The 17,539-nt window shown below is 43.0% G+C and overlaps 1 protein-coding gene across 1 annotated transcript in view; it reads left to right on the top strand.

Moving 5' to 3' along the window:
* Nucleotides 1-17,539, top strand: part of tnmd (tenomodulin) — a 77,720-nt gene that overhangs the window by 42,144 nt on the left and 18,037 nt on the right. The window contains exon 3 of the mRNA XM_031798427.1: nt 580-720. Within this exon, the coding sequence (XP_031654287.1) occupies nt 580-720 (141 nt within the window). The remainder of the gene's footprint in view (nt 1-579; nt 721-17,539) is intronic.

Here is a 17,539-nt window from a genome sequence, read left to right as displayed (position 1 = left end):
TACAAATGTCAGCATGCAAGATGCCACTGGGGTGGTGTGTATTGGTTGCATGGGTCAAATTTGGACATGATGCTTTGAAGAATATGACATAGCTAGATCAATGTGATTGCATCAAGTGGACTGTATATGTAGCCTATTGAAAGGCCATACATTAAGGATTAAGATCACTTAATTTGGCAAATATACACAAGGTACAAACTAAATTGAACCCCTCTGAAAGACACACATACTGGTTGGAGCGGGGAGCTGCCACACTGGGTGCCCATGGAGAAGTTGTTGGGGGGCTTAGGTGCCTTGTCCAAGAGTCAATGACATCTAGGATTTGATACCAGCAACCCTCCGGTCACCAGCTAATTTCCCGCAAGACCCAGGATTTGACCTAGCAACCCTCCGATTGCTGTCACACCTCTCTAACCACTAGGATACCTGCCACACCTAGCGCTATTGGCAGTATAGTAAGCTTATTGAAAGGCTATTGGTTTAGAGCTACTGAGTTGAGTCGCCCTACCCTCATGTACTATTGGTTAAATGACCTGTCAGTCAGGCTGAATACGTTTCTGATTGGTCCTGTGTCTCCAGGTGTACGACCAACATTACAAGGCCATGCTGGACGGTATGGAGACAGACAGTATCATGGAGATTGACCCCACCCACCGCATTGAGATCTTCAGGATGGGGAACGGCAGTGATGAGGTGCTCGAGGTCCACGACTTCAAACACGTAAGTGTTGTCAAAATTCACATTAGGTACAGTATACCTTCTGCATACTTCATATACTGTCATTTTCTTTTCTTTATTATAGTTTTTGTGCAGAATGATTGTGTTTGTGTTCAAGCCCTTTCCAAATTGCTGTTAGATTGTGTAAAAGCATTTCTGTTCTCTGAAATCATATCATCTTCTTCGACAATACGATGCACTCTCTCCTGTGTTTTTCTCTCTCTCTCTCACGGAAAAAGCTGATATCCAATGTGTCATCTAATAACAAGAGGTTTCAATTCCCTCTCATATGCAACCCCTTATCCACCACACAAACACACACACACACACACACACACACACACACACACACACACACACGTAACTGCCAAAATAAAGGAAACACCAACATAATGTCTCTTAATAGGTTGTTTGGCCCGCACGAGCCAGAACAGCTTCAATGCACCTTGGCATAGATTCTACAAGTGTCTGGAAATCTATTGTAGGGATGTGACACCATTTTTCCACAAGAAATTCCATAATTTGGTGTTTTGGTGGTGGAAGACGCTGTCTCAGGTACTGCTGCAGAATCTCCCACAAATTCATTTGGGTTGTGATCTGGTGACAGACTGCCATGGCATATGGTTTACATCGTTTTCATGCTCATCAAACTATTCATTAACCACTTGTGCCCTGTGGAGGGCGGCATTGTCATCCTATGAGGGCATAGCCATGGTAGCCAAAATAATGTCCAAAATAATGGCCTGCCCAGCATTTTTATACATGACCCTAAGAATGATGGGATGTTAATTGACTCAGAAACCACCCCTGTGTGGATGCACCTGCTTTCAATATACTTTGTATCCCTCATTTACTTGTGTTTCCATTATTTTGTCAGTTACCTGTACATATACAAACACACATGCACATACAGACACACACAACCATACCTGAATATCATGTATAAAAAAAAAAACTATTTTAAGTGAGAAGTAGGCATTGGTCTGAAGCCGAAAAGTAAGCTCCACCAAGGTTTCCCAGTGCACAGCTTTGACCTACTACAATAGCTATGTTGGTATACTATACTTCCAACAACGTGTATGCTGGTTGCTTAGGATTCAAACTTTCTCAAACAGCCTAATTCCCACTCTGAGAGGAGGTGCTTCCACAATAATATGATTTGTACAGCATACAAGGTAAAGTATTGTATTCTTCACACACCACACTAATCCCATTCCACTAACGTTTCAAGCTTCTTCTTTTTTTATTATACGAAAGCAAGCTTTGCTTTTATACTTACACGATTGTCGTGCTTGATTGAGAGAGGTGTTTTATCTTCTAGTAATGTGGTGCCTGCCTGTATTTCCTTTTATTTAGCAATACATGTCATTGGGAAGTAAATATTCTACTACTCAAAGTCTCTATGAGCAGAGGAGGTCTTGAAGAACAGATGAGTAATAGAATCAGGTAGGGTAGCACTGGGCTTGAATAAAAACTGCATAAAAGTGAAACTGACAAGGAGAAACGTTTGCAACATAGTTTTCTGCATGTGTCTGATTTGGTCCATTTCATGTCAAACGGATCAAACATAATTTCTGACTGGACGACAGTTAACGTTGCCATGCTGTCTTAATAGTATAGGCTAATGTTTTTGTCACTCGCAATGCTCATTATCAGCCACTCAACACTGGTCTGTTTGCATATTAGTTGGCTGTCTAGGCCTAATTGGTGAGACTGACACATACTAGCCTACGACCAACATATATCTACTCTCTGTGTTTAACTTACTTGTAAAGGCTCAGCTAGGTCATTGAGTGTTCTTCAATAAGATGATTCTGGACTGTAACAAATGAATCAGATAGACCTACTAGGCCAAGGGTGTCAAACTCATTCCATGGAGGGCCTGGCGTTTTTTTGTTTTTTTTCAGACCTAGACAACCAGATGAGAGTTCTTTACTAATTAGTGACCTTAATTCATGAATCAAGTAGAAGGGAGGAGCGAAAACCTGCAGATACTCGGCCATCCGTGAAATGAGTTTGACACGTGTACCAGGCCCACATATAGACCTATCCAGCTAGCTGGCTAGCTAGTAGCCTAGACTTCAGACTTGCTAATTATTTAAACTGAACTATATAAGGCAAATCTAACAAATCTGAAAATACAATTAAAAAAATAAATATAGTCAGAATTTTCATGTTTGGTGATGATACATAGTTTTATGAGTGTTTGTTGGAGATTATCTCAGAGATAAGAAGGGAGAGTGTGAAAGTCTGACAGATCCTCTCAGAGCACGCTTTAAGCTCAAGCACATAGAAATATAACAGGTGAACAGATTGGACTTGGTGCTTCAATGGGAATGTTGGCTAGAAAAATGAGAAACAGAGAAAATGGTTTATTGTCCTTGCAAAAGTCTAAATTATACATTTAATGCTGCCTTGGAACAGGAGGAAGAAAGGAATCTGTTTATGATCTTATTCAATAGGAATGCAGTTCTAGTCATTCCACATCTACACTACTACTACATTTCACATACTTTTTATGCAGGCTTCCAGGCATTTACTCATTCATCAACATGAAAACTGTGTGGCATTCATGGATCTACTAGCCGGAAAGCATCACAACCTCTCCCTTAACTACTGTCACATAGCTAGAAATGAAGTGGGGCAAACTGATGAATATCTGCGCCAGCAGAGGGCCTGTGCTGCTGCTCCCCCTGACATCATAGTCATTAACCTCGGTGGAACAGACAAAGGGAACAGCCCTAGTAAGTCAGATGCGTGTTGATTTGGCGGTAGTCATCCAAATGTTCCCCGGAACAACGGTGGTCTACTATGACATCTTGCAGCAGAGGAGTTGGATGTTCCAGTGGGGGGAGGACATCAACAAGCGCATAGAGATGGCCCGGCATCCTGTCAACCAGACGGTGTTTGCATTTCTCCGTGACAGGCGCATGCCAACAATCCACCACCCTGCCATCAAGCAGTGTGTCCCTGGGCAGTACCATAGAGAAGGTATGCATCTCACGGATGAGGGCAATGACTTCTTCCTTGAGAGTCTGAGAGCTGTCCTCTCCTCTGTTCTTTTTTAAATGTTTTAACCCCATTTTTCCCTCATATTTCATGGTATCCAATTGGTAGTTACAGTCTTGTCCCATCGCTGCAACTCCCGTACGGACTCGTGAGAGGTGAAGGTCGAGAGCCGTGTGTCCTCTGAAACACAACCCAGCCGAGCCGCACTGCTTCTTGACATAATACCCGCTTAACCCGGAAGCCAGCCGCACCAACATGTTGGAGGAAACACCGTACACCTGGCGACCGTGTCAGCGTACATTGCGCACGGCCCGCCACAGGAGTCGCTAGAGTGCGATGGGAAAAGGATATCCCTGACAGCCAAACCCTCATGACGCTGGGCCAATTGTGCAGGGAGGGAGGGAGGGAGGGAGGGAGGGAGGGAGGGAGGGAGGGAGGGAGGGAGGGAGGGAGGGAGGGAGGGAGGGGGCAGTCAAAACTATTAACGAAAGAATGGTGAAATGGCAGAGTCGCAATCTTCTGATCCACAGGCGGTAACTCTAACCATTACACTATAAAACCTGTAACATTGACAGACCATTTAAATTGACAGTTTATTTATCTTGCTTGGTAAAAAGACAATAGTCTAAATCAGTTGATTTGTTGAAAACCCGAAACCCCTGACTACTTTTTACTTGTGGATGGCGACTTCAGATTTTTTGTGAAAACACAGAAAAGTAACTGTGTTGATCAGTCAGCACACATTTGGATGCACAACTGAGGTTCTGTGGATTTGGGGTTCAACCATTTACTATATGCGGTTCATAACTAGCTTCCTGTTTCTTAACAAAACAGTTTTCTCGGCTATGGTTTGTTTGTGGTCTTGGTTGCTCTTGGTTGAGGAAATGTAAGTATGCAATCCCTTTACTTAGTACTTTGTTGAAGCACCTTTGGCAGCAATTACAGCCTCGAATCTTCTTGGGTATGACACTACAAGCTTGGCACACCAGTATTTGGGGAGTTTCTCCCATTCTTCTCTGCAGATCCTCTCAAACTCGGTCAGGCTGGATGGGGAGTGTCGATGTACAGCTATTTTCAGGTCACTCCAGAGATGTTCGATCGTGTTCAAGTCCGGACTCTGGCTGGGCCACTCAATGACATTCAGAGACTTGTCCCGAAGACACTACTGCGTTGTCTTGGCGTGGGCTTAGGGTAGTTGTCCTGTTGAAAAGTTAACCTTCGCCCCAATCTGAGGTCCGGAGCAGGTTTTCATCAAGGATCTCTCTGTACTTTGCCCTGTTCATCTTTCCCTCTATCCTGACTAGTATCCCTGCTGCTGAAAAACATCCCCACATCATGACGCTGCCACTACCATGCTTCACCGTAGGGATGGTATTGGCAGCTGATGAGCGCTGTCTGGTTTCCTCCAGACCTGATGCTTGGCATTCAAGTCAAATAGTTCAATCTTGGTTTCATCAGACCAGAGAATCGTGTTTCTCATGGTCTGAGAGCCCTTTAGGAGCCTTTTGGCAAACTCCAAGCGGGCTGTCATGTGCCTTTTACTGAGGAGTGGCTTCCGTCTCACCGCTCTACCATAAAGACCTGATTAGTGGAGTGCTGCAGAGATTGGTCCTTCTGGAAGGTTCTCCAATCTCCACAGAGGAACTCTGGAGCTCTGTCAGAGTGACCATCGGGTTCTTGGTCACCTCCCTGACCAAGGCCCTTCTCCGCCGATTGCTCAGTTTGGCCGGGCGGCCAGCTCTAGGAAGAGTCTTGGTGGTTCTGAACTTCTTCCATTTAAGAATGCAGGCGGCCACTGTGTTCATTGCGAACCTTCAATGCTGCAGACATTTATTAGTACCCTTCCCCAGATCTGTGCCTCGATACAGTCCTGTCTCAGAGCTCTACGGACAATTCCTTCGACCTCATGGCTTGGTTTTTTCTCTGACATAAATTGTTAGCATGGGGCCTTATGTAGACAGCCTTTCCAAATTATCTCCAATTATTTGAATTTACCACAAGTGGACTTCATTCAAGTAGTAGAAACACCTCAAAACAGGCACGAGCTCAATTTCGAGTCTCATCGCAAACGGTCTGAATACTTATGTAAATAAGGTATTTCTGTTTTTGATTTGTAATACATTTTCACAAAAAATAAACTGTTTTTTACTTTGTCATTATGGGGTATTGTGTGTAGATTTATGAGGATTTATTTTATTCAATCCATTTTAGAATATGGCTCTAACGTAACAAAATGGGGAAAAAGTCAAGGGGTCTGAATACTTTCCAAGTGCACTGTTTGTAGTTCTCAGTAACAGCCGGACGGCTCATGACGAGAGGCGGGGAGTGTGTTGTTAACCTCCAATCAAGTTGATTTTAACATTGAGCTCCATATTACAGCTTCGTGCTAGTCGGCGTGACTAAAACAAAATATCTAATAACAAGAGGTCTCAGTTCACTCACACTCAAACACACACGCGGCCACACACACACACACATGCACACAAACACACTAGCTAGTTTCTCCTCCAGCCCATCCAATCTGAATGATCCACTTCTGTCAGTGAAGCGAATCCACCGAGGAGATGTGTTTGGCCAGGCATGGCCACGGGAGACTACATTATGAAACAAGTGAGCGAGCAGAATAATCCTCATTGTGATTACAATTGAATAGAAGAGTGGAGGAAAACACAAACCTTATTATAAGTTATACTAACTGTAAGTTGAGGGGGATGGGTTTGGAATGTATTTTTATAAAGAAAGGATGTTTCAAGTCTTTACTAATTAAAAAGCCCCCTTTAAAACAATCTCTGTTAAGCCCAAGGGCTGTGTATGAGGAATTGAAATGGGCAGATAATGCCGCTTAAGGCCAGAGGCGAAATCCCTTTTCTATTGTTTCAGGCTAATACAGGGAACATGCTGCAGGAAGAACCTTAGGGATCTGACTTTCAAGTATATTCAACAGTCTATTATATGAGAATCATTATGGTCACACAGTGCAACCACCTGCCACCTGCCACCACCACCACGTCTACTGTATTTTTATGAAGCTCTTCTCAACAAAAAATCATGTAGTAATTTCATGAATAATTCGACGCAAACAGTGGTTCATATTTTGTGTAATATTCTATCTGGAACTACAGTAACGCTTTGAATCAATGATATTACACAATCACTAACCTTCAAACAATTTTGAAATACACAAGAATTTAAGAATACATTTCCAATATTGACATAGAATTTACTTGGGGGCGAGAGAATAGACTAGAGTAAGCCTACCTCAATGCCAGTTTCCCAGAACCTTGAACTTGACATCAATACAAAACTTGTGTTCTACAATTGTATTAAATCTAGACTAAGACTAATCTAATGATCCCGTTTCATTTGAACCAAAATACAAGTCTGCCAGTCTACCTGGTTAAATAAAGGTGAAATAAAAAATATCAATCAAGATGCTATGCTATGTTGTAATAATATGCTTTACATTTTAACATGAAATCATTTATATTTTCGTTGAAATACATACTGTTTCTCAGGTACTCCAATATCCAAAAATGACCTTGTTTATTGTTTACGGCCAGCGACATGAATCCTGGATTGTGTCCATTCGGGAATGAACAGAAGAAAATGGACTGAAAGAGGAAGGAACTACTTGGACTTGTCCAATAAGAAACCCTAATTTTGTTTTTCCGTTTTCTGCTGTATTCCCTAATGAACACGACCCAGAGCTAATTATAGACGCAATGATAGTCGCATTGGTTGAAGCTCAGTGTTGAATTCAAATCTCCCTACCCTTCATATTTTAGCCAATATGACACCAATCAAATCAACTTTGAATCAACTTCCCCGCCTCTTGTCATGAGCCGTCCATCCGCTACTGAGAAGCACAAACCAAGGCTACTGTATATAGCTAGTTATATGGTGGTATTCAAGCTGAGGTTAATCAATAAATGCAAACAGATATTTTGATTAACTAGGTAGCTAACGTTACCTTGCTTTTACAAAGTCCAGTAGCTAGCTAATGAACAGGCAACTAAAGACAGCTAGACAATGAAATGGGTTTTGTTTTGATTAGCTAGGTAGCTAATGAAAAGTTCAACCAGTCACATGAGCGCTTACGTTGGCCAGGTAACTAACCAACAAGCTAGGAAAGCTAGCTAGCTATATTTTGCACTAAGGATTTTCATATAAGGCTGAAGTTATCATATGTAAACTTCTGATCTAGACACGTGTAATCGGAGCACAAACAAATATGCATAAATAAGCTAGCAAAATTCATTGGCTGCTATGAGAGCCAGTTAACGTTAGCTAGCTAGGTAACATTAGCTAAGGTGTATGGCTAGTTCATGTGCCACAATGTATTAAACTTTATTACACAAAACATAGCTAGTTAACGTTGTTTAAAACCACCATTGAACCACTAGTTATGAACCGCATATAGTAAGTGGTTGTACCCCAAACGCATGTAAACAGAACCTCAATTGTGCATGCTAGAATCAAGCTACCAGACTCGACTGACAGCATCGCTGTTTCAAACATGTAGAATGAATTCCAGCTCTCTCTCCTTCTGTCTTGTCATTCTTATAATCTACATTTGTGCTGACTGATCAACACCGTGTCAAGTTACTTTTCAATGTGTTCACAGAAAATCTGAAGTCGCCATGCACAACTGAAAAGTAGTCGGGGGGCTGCAAACATTGCACCAGGGTAAAAAAAACAACAACATCTGAATCATTGCTTGCACAACATACTGTGTGCCAGCCTGGTCTCATAGAATAGACATAGCATAGTAAATGTAAATATGGAACACTGAAATTAGTATGTTATGTTTGGTATGGTTACCTAATACAGAAAGTTACTTAATAAGGCAAAAACGAGAGTGGTTGGTTGGGGTGAAAGGATGGGCATAAAACATGAATGTCTAGTAACCCAAAGTTTGACTGTTCCAATCTCATCATGGACAACTTTAGCATTTTAGCTAATTACCAGCTTTGCAACTACTAACTACTTTTTAGCTACTTTGCAACTACTTAGCATGATAGCTAACCCTAACGTTAACCCTTTAACATAACTCCTAACCTTAACCGTAACCCCTAGCCTATATATCTTTAGCCACCTAGCTAACATTAGCGTAAGCCACCAAGCGAAGGTTATCCACAACAAATTGGAATTCATAACATATCATACATATTTGAAATTCGTGACATATTGTACGAATTGCAATTCGTAACATATCATGTGAAATGGATGATGGACACCCACAACTGAATACATACAATACGAAACGTAACATATCATACTAAATGCAATGTTTCAGATTCTGTACAGAATAATACAAAATTGTATGAGATCAGGTTGCAGCAGCATGCAGTCAAAATAAAACATAATGTTAAGAGATCAAATTGCACTCAAAAGAAATGGAAATGCTTGCTAACTTGATTAACTACGTGATTAAATGACACACACACTTATGTTAATGTCTTAGGTGGCTCTTAAAAAAGCCTTTCGGTTCATGGAGAGGCAGGCAAGTGGCAAGTGGTGTGTACTACTGCATGCATCTTGCTTGAACGGAGGAGTGACCAGGGAAGCGTATCCACAAAGCGTCTCAAAAAAGGTCCTAGGAATCCTGTTAAAACCAGTTTTAAGACTAAATAAACTCCAGACTCAGAGTATGGCTGCGTTTCAAACTCATAAAAGACACCCTCGTCCACTTACCCTCGCCTTATGCCCTTGGGGGAATCCCCGCGGCGGCATTTGTCGTCGGCCCAAATGATTAGCCAAGCAAGGGAAGTTTGCAACGTAAGCCCCTCAGCCCTTGTTTTTAATGGAGTTCGCGATTGTAGAATTGTGTTCACTTCAGGGCCTGAAATGCCACATAATTCAATTTGCGATGATTGTACATCCGCTAAGAAAAGTCAGCCAAAACTTAAAACGTTAATTAAGGCTACACAACATCTGGTGAAATTGGAGGGCCCGCAATTCAAATAAATAATCGTAATATTTAACATTTATGAACATACAAGTATCTTATATCGGTTAAAAGCTTAAATCCTTGTTAATCTAACTGCTTTGTCCGATTTACAATAGGCTTTACAGAGAAAGCTTACCATGCGATTGTTGAGGACGGCGCCCCACATCAACATATTTTTCAACCAGCACAGGCTTCATAAAATCGAGGTTAAATAATTATTAATCACTTACTTTTTGAAAATCTTGCTCTGTTTGCAATCCCAAGGGTCCCAGCTACAACATGAATGGTCGTTTTGTTAGTTAAAATACTTCTTTATATCCCAAAAAGTCTGTTTAATTGGCGCCATCGATTTCAGTAATCCACTCGTTCAACATGTAGACAAAGGAATCCAAAAAGATACCACTAAACTTTGTTAAAACAAGTCAAACTACATTTCCATATAATCCTCAGGTACCCTAAAATGTAAATAAACTATAATATTTCATACGGAAAGAAGTATGTTCAATAGAAAAGTAAAATTAGCCTGTGCGCGTTTACTTCCTCGCGCGCCCACAGACTGATTCCCAACTGTGACCCCCGGTGCCAAAACTCTAAATTCTTCCTAATTTCCTAATTTCGGAAGAAACAAGCCTGAAACTTTGAAAAAAGACGGTTGACATCTACTGGAAGCCATAGGAATTGCAATCTGGGAGCTGGAATTACATAAGACCCATAGCTTTCCATTGAAAGAGCATGGGATCTAAAAAATAAAATAAAAAATAATTCTGGTTTGTTTTTCTTCAGATTTTCGGGCTACCATATCAATTGTGTTATAGTCTCATACATTATTTTTACCGTTTATACAAACTTCAAAGTGTTTTATATCCAATGAGACCAATTATATGCATATCCTGGCTTCTGGGTCTGAGTAACAGGCAGTTTACTTTGGGCACGTCAGTCAATTCTGAATAAAGGACCCGAGCCTGAAGAAGTTGTGTAACGTCAATATGGAGTCAACATATAAGTGTAAGTAAAAACGAATGTAAATAAGTTTCAATTCTGCTACTAATGCACAAACATGTCTCCTAAAAGTAATTATGTTTTTGTTTGGTTAGCTTTTGGAAATAATAAAACATTTTCCTTCTAGGCAAGGGCGGTCCATTTTATATGAATTCCTTCCTCCCTCGCCCCTTGCCCTGCAAGTGTAAACTCGTCAGACATCATGAAACATAATCAGATGTGTCCACTTAATTTGAGGACTGAGGGGAGAGGGTGTGTCTGTTAAGTGTTTGGAATGCAGCCTAGGTTTTAGGATGATGTTAAAAAACTGCCAATAAACGTTGAGCCAGTTGTAAAATCAACTCAGAATAGTTTATCTCAGCTGGTAATCACTACAGTTTGAGGTACTGCAAAAGAAAAATAGTGATGACACTCATTGACTTGTTGCAAATTACGGGGAATAACCAATCACAATGAGGCATCGCCAGCTGTGCAATTTATAGCACGCTTCAGACAACTACGGTGAATGTGACTGTACATCACATGTTGTACCCCGATCACTTTGCCTACGCTTAATTCTTGCCTAATATGTTGCCATGAATAACCTTTTTTCCGATATTCCGATATTTTGAATAATGTGATAGTAATTTTGCACAGAATAATGCAGTATAATGATTTACATTATCATTATATCCACACCCTCATCACTCCCGTTAAACAACTCTAAATCGCTTTGGCACAGTAGCTATTTGCCGATAATTTTGAACAGTCTGTAATTTGCCCACATATACGCATTACCAATTTAGGCATATTTTTAACCATGTGATATTCTGCTTCATATACCATTAAAAAATATGTGATTCATTATTAGCCTAGTGGTTATAAGTATAGGCATATATCATGTGAGCGCTGAGCCATCTCTATGCACTTGTTGATGTCCTCCTCCCACAAGAACATCCAACTCCTCCACTGTGTAATGTCAGAGTAGACCACCGTTGTCCCAGTGAACATTCGTATGACTACCTCCAAATCAGCTCGTATCTGACACACCAGGGCTGTCCCATTTGTTCGTCCCAAGTCGTTTCCACCGAGATGAATGACTATACTATATTCACGGTCAAACCTCGCCTTGGCGAGAGAGAATATTTCAGAACCATTCCATTGAGAACAGCTCATCCATATTTCACACTCCTGTAGTCATCTAGCCAGCTGCATTGTTTAATCGCATAGTAAATATTTGCTTCAGTTTTTGTTTCCTTGCTCTCACCAATTTGCTTTGAGCAATGATCAGTAGGATTATGAGCTGGGATCTTATCAATAAATAAACCAATAAAACCCACAACATTGGGAGGGTTCACAAGGAGAGCACGTGTGAAACTGTATTATAATGTTGATAATAATGTTGCATAATCATGTAATGAACACGGTGGGAGACAGAGCTGGTTTCAAGCGCAGGGCGCAGCATGTGTTTATTGTAAAGGACCACAGGAGGAGGCAGGTAGCTGGGTCCAGGGGCAGGCAGAAGGAGGGTCCAAAAAGGCAACAGTACAGCCTGGGGAAAGTCTAGTAAAGTCGCCTGGGAGATCAGGCAATATGTTGATAAGAGGAAATCTTATAGGCTAAAGTACAGACAGAGAGTAGGCAAAAGGCATTCTTAGTGAGGCAGGCAAAAAATATCAAACACGGGAGGATTAAATTACGGGAAAACATAGCTCAGAATAGAAGTGTATCATAAAACAAACAATAACCCACAATGATGGGGTGCAAAGAACTGAATTAAATAGTGTGTGATAATGACATACAGGTGTGTGAACAGGTGATCAGAATTCTGGTGATTGGGATCTGGAGAGTGAGTTGCATTCAGGGGGTCTATATGTGTTTGAGAGTGTGAGTTGGAAGCAGACGTTACACTACCCCCCCCCTCCCACGGGCAGCTTTTGAGGGCCTAAGTAGCTGAGCAGGGGGCCTCCCCCAGGGACATGGAGCTGGGCAGTCAGGACGGTTACGGTGGAAAGCCAGGATCATGGCTGGGTCGAGGATGTCCTGGGCGGGTCATTCTTTGAGTCCGTACCATTCCTAATCCACCAGGTAGTGAATGCGACCACCCAGGCGCTTGGAGTCAAGGAGGGGGTGCGCCAAGGTGCGCCACTGGAGGATGGAGAGGGCTGTACCTCACAGGCTTGAGAAGGGACACATGGAAGGATGAGAAGATACGGGAATGGCAGGGAGACGGTAGGTGACAGAATTGATGCGGTGTGTTATTTTGAAGGGACCAATGAACCGGGGACTGAACTTTTGCAGGGGTCACAAAGCCGAATATCCCGGGTAGAGAGCCACACACGTTGCCCAGGGTGGAAGAGTGGAGTAGGTCGGCAACACCAGTCAGCGAACCGTTTCTGAGAGAGGGAAACTTTAAGTGGGTGCCCATGTGGGGTCTCCCAAACCTGCTCATTCTGCCGAAACCACTCATCGACGGCAGGTACAGTTCCGGGCACTGTCTCCCAAGGGAACACGGGGGGTTGGTATCAGAGGACACACTGGAAAGGAGTGAGATGGAGTGAGGAATGCACCAGGGGGTTCTGTGCGTATTCGGCCCAGGCTAGATAGCGACTTCACTCAGATGGTATCTGGAGGATAGGCTGATGGAGACCCCCAGTCGGTGGAGACGAACTGTGGTCCCCAACCCGAATGTCTTCCGGGATCCCATACAGACAAAACACCTATTGGAACATGCACTCGGCCATTTCCATGGCATTAGGTAGATGCGGAAGGGTGATGAGTCTGCATCTTGGAGAACCGGTCCACTACCACTAAAATAATAGTGAAGCCCGAAGAGTCTAGCAGATTAGTGAAGAAATCCATGGCGATGTGGGACCGTGGTCTGTGTGGTGTAGGAAAGGCTCGAGCTGGTTGGCAAGGGCGCATTGCCCATGCACAGACAGGACAGGAAAGAACGTAATCTTGGACATCTGCTGTTACTTATGACCATCAGAACTTGTGTGTCAGTAGCTTCGTGGTCTGGGTGATCCCGGGATGGCCAGAACTCAGAGAGGTATGGCACCACTGCATTAGTTGGGGTCTGATGGACACCGGAACGTAGGTCTTGCTTGCAGGGGTGTCGGGAGGTGCTGGGTCATGTTGTAGGGCCTCTTGGACGGCTGATTGGATATCCCACTGTATGGGTCCTGCGACACAAGACAGTGGCAGGATGGGCTCAGGAGCTGGGTTAGAGGAAGGGGAGTCAAATAGATGGGATAAGGAATCAGCCACATTTTTCTTGCCAGGCAGATAGGTGACAGTGAAGTTGACACGGGTGATTAAGAGTGCCCAGCGAGCATGTCTGGGGTTGAGACTCTTAGCACGTCTTAAGTAGTTCAAATTGCGGTGGTCGGTAAGGACAAGGAATGGGTGATGAGTTCCCTCTTAATTAACCAGTGGCGCCACTCTTCGATAGTCAGCTTAATGGCGAGGAACTCTCGGTTCTTGACATCATAGTTCCTCTCAACGGGTGACAGTTTCTTGGAAAAGAATCCACATGGGTGTAATTTGGGAGGTGGCCCTACCCGCTGAGAGAGAACCGCTCCTACGCCGATCTCGGCTGCATCAACCTCCAGAAAAAAAGGGAAGGGTAGGATTTGGCTGCCTAAGGATGGGTGCAGAGGTGAAGAGGAGTTTAAAGGTCTCAAATGCAGTAAGGGCAGTGTCGGTCCATTGGATGGTATTGTTTTTTTGACTGGTGAGAGCTGAGAGAGGAGTGGTTGTGCTGCTGCAGTTTCGAATGAACCTTGCGGTAGTAGTTGGAAATCCTAGGATACGTTGTAGTTCCTTTACAGTGGTAGGTTTGGGCCAGGTAAGCATGGTCGTGACTTTGCCTCATCCATATTAACCCCTCCTGGTGTCAACACAAAACCTAGGAAGGTTACTGTGGTAAAGTGAAAGGCGCTCTTCTCAGCCTTGACATAGAGATGGTGGTCCTGTAGTCATTGGAGGACCTGTTACACATGCTGTACATGTTCTGCAATGGGAGTGAGGGTAGATCAAGATATCATCAATGAACACGATGCGGAACTGATTGATCATGTGCTGGAAAACTTCATTCATAAAGGACTGGAAGACTGCGAGAGCATTGGTGAGACCGTAGGTAATAACCAGGTATTCATAATGACGCCTAGCAGTGATGAACGCCGTCTTCCACTCATCCCCACTTCGTATACTGACCAGGTTGTAAGCACTACGTAGGTCGAGTTTGGAGTAGATGGTAGCCTGTCCAACTTGTTCTAGTACGGACGGAATCAGAGGTAGAGGGAATCAATTATTGATGGTAAGGTCATTGAGAGGTCAGTAATCTATGCAGGGATGGAGACTACCATCCTTTTTTTTACAAAAAAAGAAACTGATGCAGCCGGAGACTTGGATGGACAGATGAATCCATAGCCTCATTCTCTGGAATGGACAAGGGGTAGATCTGACCCTTAGGGGGCGATGACCCAGGAAATAGGTCAATCGCGCAGTCTTCCGGGCAATGAGGGGGCAGAATGGATGCCTTTTTCTCGCTGAAGACACTCTGGAACTGGGCATATACAGGTGGGATGTGTGTTGGAATGGCAACCTCCGATACTTCTATAGAGGTGGCTCAACAGGGTAGACTGAAGCAGTTCTTAAAACAGGTGGGAGACCGTGACAGCAGTTCCCCTTGCCGCCAGGAGATGGCAGGGTCGTAAAGACTTAGCCAGGGGTGACCGAGGATTAGGGGTTCTTTAGGCAAAGACAACACCATTAACTGAATGACCTCAGAGTGAAGGAGGCCAATCTGAAGGGTAATACATTTGTTAATGCGAGTCACATGACCAGTTCCGAGAGTTTGTCCATCCAGTGCATTAATCCTAAAGGGAGGGATTAGTTTGACTCTTAACTGTTGTGCCAATTGTTCGTAAATGAAATTACCTGCTGCCCCCGAGTCCACTAGTCCCTCAACAAACTGAGTAACCCCATTAGCAGAAAGAAGAGCTGGGATCCCAAACTGCCAATGGATATGGACATCCAGATGTATTGGTTGAGGTCCGTTAAATCTCCTCTGCAGGCCAGTTCGGTCTGTAACTCCCAATTAAGACCCCTCCGGTAGACTGTAAGGAGAGCTGGTTCACTCCATCCACTGCCAGCAGCCACAGTGCAGAACTCCAGGGCATACTCAGTGGTGGAGTGACGGCCCTGTCATAGCTCACATAACAGGTCCCCGGTGTGACGACCTGAAACTGAATGGTCAAATACCTGATTCAGAGGACAGATCAGCACTTTGAGCGGCCCACAGGGCTGTGACCCAATCCAGAGCTTTGCCTGTGAGTAGGGAGATGACGAAGTTCACCCTGTCTTTGTCAGAGGTGAAATCAGCAGGCTGATGGTCTATGTACAGGTTACATTACATGAGAAATCCTTGACATTTCCCTGGGGAGCCATTGTATTTATTAGGCATGGATATGGGGCAAGATGAACGAGAGGAGGCTGTGGCAACTGATATCGGTGAAGCAGGAATGGACTGGCGAAGGAGGTTCGCAGAGTTCATCAATTAGTTTCTCCTGTCGGGCTAGACGTAGCTGCAGCTCCACTGAATCTGTCGTTTTTGGTGAGGTATTCTATAATGAATGTGATGGGAGACAGAGAGCTGGTTTCAAGAGCAGGGAGTAGCAGGTGTTTATTGTAACTGACCACAGGAGGAGGTTCTGAACTTATGTCAATATTACACGTAAGCTAACAATTACAGAAATCAGGAATGCAGACAGGCTCTATCTATCTGAGATACTGTCCCACACACCACCACCTGTTGTTATGTTGAGCACCTACTGACCAAAAAAAGGATGTTATTATGATATTTGTTCCCCAATGACATGTATTGCTAAAATAAAGGTTGAAGGAAATACAGGTATGCACCACATTACTACAAGACAAACCATCTCAATCAAGCCTGATGGTATTGTAAGTATAAAAGCAAAGCTTACTTTCATTTAATAAATGAAATAATGAAAGGTAGCATAATGGTAATGTCTTACTGTGGTGTGTGACAAATCCAATAGTTGACCTTGTATACAGTACAAATCATATTATTGTGGAAGCACCTTCTCTAAGAGTATGAATTAGACTGTTTGAGAGGTTTGAATCATAACAAACCTTCCTACACAAAGTTTGAAGTACAATACCAACACTGAAGTAAGTGTTAGAGCATGTGTGGAATAGGCACTGTGGTGCTCATGTGAATTTCTTGCCTTCAGACCATGCCTATTCTCACTTAAAACATTTTTATATTTTTTGTATATTTAATGGCATGGGTTTAGGTTCAGCTTTCAGAAGAGCTGAGGGGAGAGTTTGAGTTTAATCATTTTTATAATTATTTAAATAAAAGTAGAATGAGCATCCTGAGCTTCCATGTTTGTTTCCTCAACACGTCACCTGACACTCAACAGACGCAGGAAGACACGGGAATATAGAGCCCAAGTGACAATGTATTTGTGTGTATTAAGGATCCCCACTAGTCCAGCAACATTAAGGCAGTTATATCCTATTTAAAATATCACATGGTATTACATTTCATAACCCTTTTCACAACACGTTAAGTGTGTTTCCTCAGGCCACTACTCTACTACCACATATCAACAATACAAAATCCATGTGTACGTGTGTGTGTAGAGTGTGTGTCTTATCATGTGTATGATTGATGATTGATTGATCGGTACAGCATCCCCTAACCTTTCTATGCAATGGCGATGCAACAGGCCCTCCAATCAAATCATTGTTCAGTTGGAAAGCTTGGTGTATGTGTAGCATGTTTAATTGGGGAGAATAGCGAGCCGGTATTTTGACGTGGTTTTATAAGCCCGCATCTTTTTCCCATTT

The sequence above is a fragment of the Oncorhynchus kisutch genome, linkage group LG19 (genome assembly GCF_002021735.2).
Source record: "Oncorhynchus kisutch isolate 150728-3 linkage group LG19, Okis_V2, whole genome shotgun sequence".
Classification (NCBI taxonomy): domain Eukaryota; kingdom Metazoa; phylum Chordata; class Actinopteri; order Salmoniformes; family Salmonidae; genus Oncorhynchus; species Oncorhynchus kisutch.
Note: the sequence above shows the minus strand (reverse complement) of the source record. Positions and strands in the feature narration are given on the sequence as shown.